The sequence below is a fragment of the Oryza glaberrima genome, chromosome 11 (assembly GCF_000147395.1).
Source record: "Oryza glaberrima chromosome 11, OglaRS2, whole genome shotgun sequence".
NCBI classification, from domain to species: Eukaryota; Viridiplantae; Streptophyta; class Magnoliopsida; order Poales; family Poaceae; genus Oryza; species Oryza glaberrima.
Genome location: NC_068336.1, coordinates 13,162,362 through 13,170,718, shown reverse-complemented (window position 1 = coordinate 13,170,718; position 8,357 = coordinate 13,162,362). Strand labels below are relative to the sequence as shown.

General features: G+C 41.9%; 1 protein-coding gene across 1 annotated transcript; it reads right to left on the bottom strand.

The window, feature by feature from the left end:
• Positions 1 to 3,974: 3,974 nt before the first annotated feature.
• On the bottom strand, positions 3,975 to 7,874 carry LOC127753716 (mitochondrial dicarboxylate/tricarboxylate transporter DTC-like). Its single transcript, XM_052279141.1, has 6 exons — positions 7,603 to 7,874; positions 6,574 to 6,657; positions 6,250 to 6,311; positions 5,037 to 5,398; positions 4,402 to 4,616; positions 3,975 to 4,308 (listed from the first exon to the last, which is right to left on the bottom strand). Exons 1-6 carry the CDS (start codon positions 7,753 to 7,755, stop codon positions 4,252 to 4,254), a joined length of 933 nt encoding a protein of 310 aa, XP_052135101.1. The 5' UTR covers positions 7,756 to 7,874; the 3' UTR covers positions 3,975 to 4,251.
• Positions 7,875 to 8,357: the final 483 nt, after the last annotated feature.

Here is an 8,357-nt window from a genome sequence, read left to right as displayed (position 1 = left end):
ACTTCTTCTACCATGGAGAAGATGACTTTAGCCAGAACTCTGCCTCTGAACCTCGGGTCGTTAGACCATCTAAGCAATCGACCAAATGTGCCTACTGCCTTGTCTATAATGCGGTCAGTTTGAAGATCCAAAGGAAAATCCAGAAACATCACCCAACTTTGACTAATTGGAGGAGAATTACGACAAGTAGAAGTGTTGTCATGGTAGGAGAACCTTAGTACAAACTGATCATTGACCAAATAGGCCCCCCTAAGAACTAGGGCATCTCTTAAAACAACAGAAGCTAAGTGAACATAAGCAAACTCCGAAGAATGCCTACTAGTATCCAAAACATGGAATCCAAGAGTATTCTGAACATAATCTACTATCATCTGGATGAACTGGGCATAGAGTTCAAGCAGCGAAGGGGGCAAGAAGCATCTTCATGCCTCTTCGGGGGATCATCTGTGATAATCAAATCCGCACGAGGGAGGCGATGCATCCAAGCATCATTGATGGCTATTGCAGGGGCACGAACAGGGTTGGGTCTGGATTAGCCATTGGAGAATCTTGGGCACTGTAGATTGGATTGGGAGCAAGAAGCAAGGAAGAAGAAGCGGTGGACGGAAACTGCTTAGAATCGAGGCAAGTAATCGGACAAGAGCTGATTAAAATATTTTTATTTACGGCCACATGAGATAACTTCGGAGCCACTGAGACAATCTCCAAAAAACTGGGCTGCGAACTGGGTTGGGCCTTGTGGACCCAAGATTGGCTCTTATTCTTTTTATTCCAACAGACCAAAGCCTGGTGATCTAGTTTGTAGCAAGAGGCACAACACACTCTACTAATACATTCAGACTCCAAGTGGCCCAATTTTAAACACTTGGGACAAGGAGGCCCAGTGGGGTTTGCTTTCTTTTCAGAGGAAGGCGGATTCAACACTTTTGAATTTGAATTATCAACAGAGTCAGCAAAAACCATGCCCTTACCTTTAGACTTATCCGAAGAACCAGCAGCAATCACTCCCTTGAAATTAGACTTTGAAATTGAAATAGTTGATGATCCTGCATTAACCCCGCCTGCATGAATCACGCCGTCGACAGCAGAATGATTGAGACCCTTACCACCGACGGTGCTCGCCGGAAAAGAAGAAGAAAGCCAATCAAAAACAAACTTAACCGGAATAAGAGAATTGCCCTTTCGAACACTAGAGTGAGCTCTAAGAAAATCCTTCGGTCGTGCGGGGACCAGCACCTACTACACCTACAATGGGTGGCAATATTTCATCTTATTTTTTTATGATTTTTCTACTTTGATATTACTTTGATTATCTTTTCAAACATCGCTCAGAGCTCACGAAACTTTACTTTGATTTGATTTGAAAAAAAAAGTTTTTTTGCTACTAAAATGTTGCTGAGTACACAGATTCCTGATTTGTGGTTAAAAACCTGTGACATCTTTTTTTTCTTTCGTTGGACTACGGTCCACTTTGCCTCCAAATCAGTTGACCAAATCTCATACTCTTTGCGCCAATTTGGATCACTGTCTCTCCAAAGGAAAAACTGAGCTTCATAATCTTTGCAGGAGAAAGATTGGAGGGTGTAAACCCAAAGCCCAACTTTCTTTGAACACAATAAGAAACTATAACACCTTCCAGAGAGGTGATTAACATGAAGATCACCCGGAGAACCACCAATGCAAGCACGCAAAGCAAGAGCAGCAGATGAAGAACATAAACGGAATGAAGAACGAGGGAAATCCACCACTAGGATGAACGGACGACGAGAGAAAAACTGGGAAAAATGCACCGGAGAATGGAACCTGGAGAGGACCTCATCCCCAATGTGATCATCCAGGGAGAAGTCCCACCCTCCCAGCGGCCCTAGGCTCACCATCACCGGAGAGGAGCCCGATCACCAAGATCGCCTCACAATCACCTCACCACCCTTCCAGAAAACGCGGAGCTCCAGTCTTCATTAATTGGGTAATATTGACGGTAGAAATTATTCAAGTAAAAATTGAGGGCTCTTTTTAGATCATGGAGAATTTAAGAAAAATACTCCGGACCACATTCGCATGTTTCTTGTACGCATTTTAATGTTGCCAATTTCTTTTAGGATTTTAATAAATTATATTATTACTTTTAGAAAATGATTTTTAATTTGGAATGAATTTATCAGGACGTGACAATGACCATGCATTTTCGAAGTCTATAAAATCGAGGGGCCATTTATTCACATCCCACTACATACTTCATGAAAAACCCTAACTACCAATTACGGAGTGCATTTGGTAGCCCCAAAGTAAGTCACTACACATGAAGTGACTTACTTTGAGCTACAAGGATTCTACACCAAAACTACTTGAGATCAACCGATGACAATTTATAATCCTTAGAATGTCTTATGTTCTGTGTATCCAATAATATGGTCTACAACTTGTGGACGATTTGGCATCTCTATATTATACACATGAGACAAGATTATCAATTAATACCTATGCTGATGTTGGAATCATATTTTTCCATATATGATAGACACTCATTGATCTTATGAAAATAACAAGTAATATCACATAAAGATTCTCAGGAATAAGTCACACACTCATTGGTCAACAATGAATTATCTATTTCAAGGAACACTTTATTATTAATTTAAACATAATACATGGTACAATCATATCTATGAGTAACTAAACCAGTAGCTCGACTAACAGAGCTCCATAGGTTGTCTGGTTGTGAGGTTTAGGCCGTGCACCAAGTATTATCCGCGATCACATCCCACAAGGTTCTGTTTATTCGTTTGGATATTGCATATGCTTGCGGCATGGCATCTTTTGGTCATAGCCCATTCATCCCGACTAAATCCCAGAATCGGGTTGTGGACCCATCCCCAATGGTAATGAAAGGCCACCATAGGTTGTTGGCGAGCATGTTCTTTTCCATTTGATTTGCATTTTCCACCCGTTATGTTGCCCATACCCACCCAGAGGAAGCTCTTTCTCTGCTTGTCAAGCACTTCTAGAGATTCCTTAGTGACCTTTATTGATGTCAAAAGGTAAACGGGCTGCGAGGAGAGCATTGACTTGACCAACGTAGTGCGTCCGGCTAGCCTCATGTTTCTCCCGCGCCAAGTTGCCATTCTACCCGAGGTTTTTTTCGAAAAGAGGTTGTAAGTACAACTTACGCAACGACCGACAGCAAGAGGTAGCCCTAGGTATGTCATTGGCAGGGATGCTCTCAAGACTAGTGTTTTCTGTAGCACGTTATTCAGATCTATGCTCTCACATCTGATTACTTTTACCTGGGATTTCTGAATGTTGGTGGAGAGACTAGTTGCTTGGCCGAGTTTGCATAGCAGGTTGAAGAAAGCTTGCACTTCACTTTTGACAGGTTTGATGAAAACTGTTGCACCGTCTGCATAAAGCAAGATTCGAAGGCGTGCAGATCGACCTCCCAGCTTACTAAGCAGCTTCAAATCCGTGGCGTTGTCAAGCAGCCGTTGCAACGGGACGATCGCAAGGATGAAGAGGAGTGGCGAGAGCGGGTCTCCTTGCCGCAACCCTCATCCATGTGATTTGTTAAGTTTTAGGTAATTCACGTACCTAAAAGTAAAATGATATGATGATTTAGAGGGCGCTTGGAAATGGAAATAGCACAAAATTTATGGATGTGGGTGTCTGAACCGAATGGAATTCTCAGATAGCACCTAAATGTAATACCTAACACAATAGATGGGTTGCGTTAAGCTTTCATGGGCATATAAGGTCCATGGTGAATTGGAGAATAAACCTACATATGTGGAGACAAAGAACGACCGATCATATCAAATCACAAATGATTATATTTTGTAAGGATTTACTGCTATATTCATGCTTCCTTTCAGTGCACGACAGAACAAAAAACAAAATCAAGCAACTCTCTCTCTCTCTCTCTCTCTCTCTCTCTCAACAAAACTAAAGAAAAGATTAGATAAAGCAACGTAATAACAGTGTCAAACAAATGGCAAACCAGTAATCAACATTCAACAACGTATTGTTCTCATGGTACTTGGTAGTCGTGTTAAACTGACAACAGTATGTAAGCCCAAAATTTACCAAGAAATGATCCAAAGAACAATAAATGAGGTGATCATTTGGTGTCAATGGCTCAAAGCACCAAGGAAGCATATAGGCTAAAGATTTTGTTTATCAGAAGCAATTGCTCGACTATGTACACCTGGACTGTTGTTATGTCTTAGGTAAGGACAGCATGACCGAACCAACCAGCTCTTAGAGGCCTAAACGCTTCTCGAGCTTCTGGATCTCATTTAGGAATATCCAAGTCATCTGCACAAAAGATGTCATTAGTTAAGAATGGTAGAACATGCAGATGTGATGTTTTCTGCTAAGCAAGGAAGAAATGTGTGATAATTGCATTACCATGGCATGTGGTGCAATCCTGACACAGTACACAGGAAAGCCAGTGTAGAACTTAAATGGGCCTCCACTCTTCAAGGTCTTCATGGCACAATCAAGAGACCCAGTGTATGGATACTTCCCGGAGGCATCAGGCTGCATCTTTTGAATCTGTGTCTTCACATAATCAAAGGGTAAACTGCAAGCAGACGCACATAACCCTGAAACAGCACTGGCCCCTGCAATCAAAATATAAAATCAATTTTGACATGCAAATAATATTTAGGTTGGCACTACTCAACACATTTGTTGCACACACTAAGCACATGATAGGAGACTTTTAGCAGGCCTACTATCATGTGCTTATTTTCAACAGGTAAGTAGAGTTTAAGTCCAAAGAGCATAACAAAGGTAGAGATCATGAACAAAATATAAAAATATTAGTGGAACTATATGAAGACATCTGAAATTTTTAATTGATCAACTTTGTTCTTTTGTGCCCACAAGTTGATATATATGTCTGGAAGTCGACCTATAGAAAGTTGCAAGCATTAAGTCACTCTGGATCCACATCCTCAAACGCTTGAGAAATGCTTGATAGAGAACAGGTAAATCAGAAAGATTGCATGAAACCGAAATTCAAATGAGTATTATCTTACCAAGTACAGTAGTGACTTCTCCAGCACCAAGTGTGTCTCTAAATAACTCCACACTCTGATCATAGGAGGCAAGCATGCCCATATTTAGCGACATAGCTCTCACTACAGTTGGACCTGCGCCCTTCCAAAGTGCTAGAACACCTTCATCAGCAGCAATACGATAAAGTGCATGAAAAGCATTCTTATAATTGCGACTTTGGGCTGCTGGCAACGTTGAATCAGCCTGCATCCTAATGAGTGCCAAATCCGCAGGACTACCAACACAGGCTCCAATTGCTCCTGCGGTGAGACCAATACCAGCTTTCTGGACTAGAGGCAGTGGCTTCCCATCATTTGCTTCAACCGCTTTGTTTGTTAGAACCCTGAGGGAATACAGTGTGAAGAAACTCAACCAAATAACACAACCAAAGTATAGGAAGGGAAGATCAGATCAAAACAGCTGAAAACATTGCATAAGTGACTTTCCAGATTGATATTCATGGTTATGGTAAAGCCTAACAGTTAACCTTTCCTGCTTGGCATAGAGCAATGTCAGAAAACTTGACTATTGCAGCATTCTTTCTTGAAAATTTGCCAAAGGTTACTTCTATTATTCACAACAAGAGTTGATGGGCACCGACACTTGTACTAGGACATTGAATCCAGCTGGGTAGGAGGTTAAACACCTCCCGACAACAGGACAGAAGGTTCTATTATTGATTCTCTCAAGAATCCAACAGTTATATTTTGCTGCAACTTACAGAATTAAGGCAATGTAACTTTATCTACATTAGTGACCCTGCTTGACAAACTGTTCAACATGACATAATCCTGAAACAAAACCATCGATAGATTAAATGGTTACTACAAGAGGAGTCCTTCAGAGGTGCACTACACTTGGTTTGTTTGATACTCTTTAGCTGAATACCTGCTAGTAGGGGTATCGGGCGGTAATGCACTTAGGCTGAGTTTGCTAGGTATGAAGTGTCATTGCTTCAAAAACAAATATATGCATCTACAGGACAGTTATAAGATCCAAGATAGTATTGCACTTTGCTGTTGTATTTTATCAACCAAAACCACAGGTTTTCATTTCAATACAAGATAATATTGCATACTGCTGATTTATTATTCAGCTGAAAAGAACAGGATGTCAAGTCAAAGCTGTTAATTATTTGACAGTCACTTTAACTTACTAGCAAAAGATATAATGGGCTAAGTAGTACGTACAAACCTAAAGGATCCGAGACGAGCGGTTGTGTATGTTGCTTGCCTGAGCAAACCAGCAGACAAGCCCTGGACACAAAGAATTTAAGCAATAACAGTTTGAGTGACAAGAAAGCTGATGATTTAGAATAATTTAGAACTATGTTACAATAGATATTAGCAGTCAAAGGACAATTATGGAGACCATGTAATAGTCAAGTGGTACAAGACTACGGGGTTCCATCCAGATGATGTAACTGCAGGTTCCGTACGTGTGTAACATGCTACAGTACTGGGTTAGTGCACAACGCAAATACTGGAATTTTTAAACCACGGCCTCAAGACAACGAACCTTGTAGAAGGCACTAATTCCCTCATTTGCAAGCATTTTCTTGGTGACAGAAGCCGCCGAGCCCTCACCCAACTGGATCCTCACCTGCACAAGCATCAACAAATCAGTAACTGCTTGGATCATAAAATAGAAAAACATTGTCCCACAAACGTGAGCTCAGCTGCAAACCCAGATTCAACTGCTAATTCAGAGCAAGAAGGTCTCAACGAAAGCAACCAATGAAGGTTAGAAGGTCTTGGCAGTAATAATAGTACCCCCTCCGGCCACGGAATAATGCTGTTTTAGAGGCCGTGTAGTCCACATAAATTGACTTTGACCATAAAATTTGTTTATAACATAAGTTTGAAAAAATGACATGGTCAAGTTTGTTATGAGGAAACATTATAATATTACACTAGCGTAACTATTTTAGATTTATGAAAAAGAATTAAGCAGCCAAAGCTATGTCTTACTGAATTTAAAAACTCCAAAATGACATTCTTATCCGAATCGAGGCCTCGAGGGAGTAAGGAATCTCCCACGAGATGTACAACTACAAGGGACCTCCTTTCCAACTGTGCTAACTCCTCAGCCATGAAAAATATTACAAGACATCATCTTCTCGATGTTGAGCTAAACAGTCGAACTAGCATTCGGGGCCAGCACTAAAATCTTGAAGAGGGAAAACCTTCTATACTAACGAATGCAAAAACTGAACCCAAACGATAAAATTCCTCAAATCGACAGCCATTCGTCGCGGGTACATCAGGAACAAATAGAAAATACCTGAGAGACAATCAGTAACTCAATATCACACTCCCGATTCCAGTACGAAAATCGTTAAGAATCCTGTCTCTAACCAAGCAATGAAACAAAAATGTTCAACAGATGGAGACGTCGGCAATGCATCAAACAGCTCATCCGCACACCGCTCATGTTTCCCTTAGAAGCCATTCCGCACAAGCCTAGCGCACCAACTAGCCCCGCGAACCCTCACACCAAACCTCCAGCGGAGGCAGGGAGCCCCAGCCCGTGGGGCGGCGTTCGTACCTTGACCATGTCGATGGGCTGGATGACGCAGGTGGCGAGCATCCCGGAGGCGCCGCCGTTGGCGAAGGGCTTCACCGTCTTCCACACCCCGCTCGCCGCCGCCGCCGTCGCCGCCTGCGGCTGCTGCTGCTGCTGCTGCTTCGCCTCCGCCATCTCCTCCTCCTCCTCGCTCTCCTGTGCCGCGCGCTGCTGCAGTTTGGGCCTCCCGGAGAAGAGGAAGAGGCAGTGGTGGTGGTGGGAGTGGGAAGGAGGCGAGAGAGACGCGTGTCCAATCCATGGGATACCGTTGTGCTCGCAATGCCGAGGAGAGCCACGAATAATATTAAAGTATTCTTCTTTTTTTTTAATCTTTTTCCGCGACGTTTTTCTCGTCTCTCATTTTTCTTGGTAGGATCATTCTCTGCATGGTCTGTATCATCCGCGTGCTGCGTGCAGCCGTCCACACACCATTGAATGTTTCGTCATCTTAGGAAGAAAGTTTGTGTTTTATTGTTCAAATAAAAGTTTGATGTTGGTACGTGTGTTCGTACTTACGGTTAATGTTTTGTCTCTACATTATATCCACCAACTAAATACACCATTCACGTCAGTCAAAATGTCTCTCCTAATATTTAGTAAATGAGATGGCTGTGATATAAAAAAAAGAAATATAAAATATTCTCAAACATTATGAGAAGAAAATAAAAAGAAAAAGGAGAAAAGGAGTGTATGTTCACCAATGTTCTTATGCAGCATGAGAGAAATATAGTTTGAAC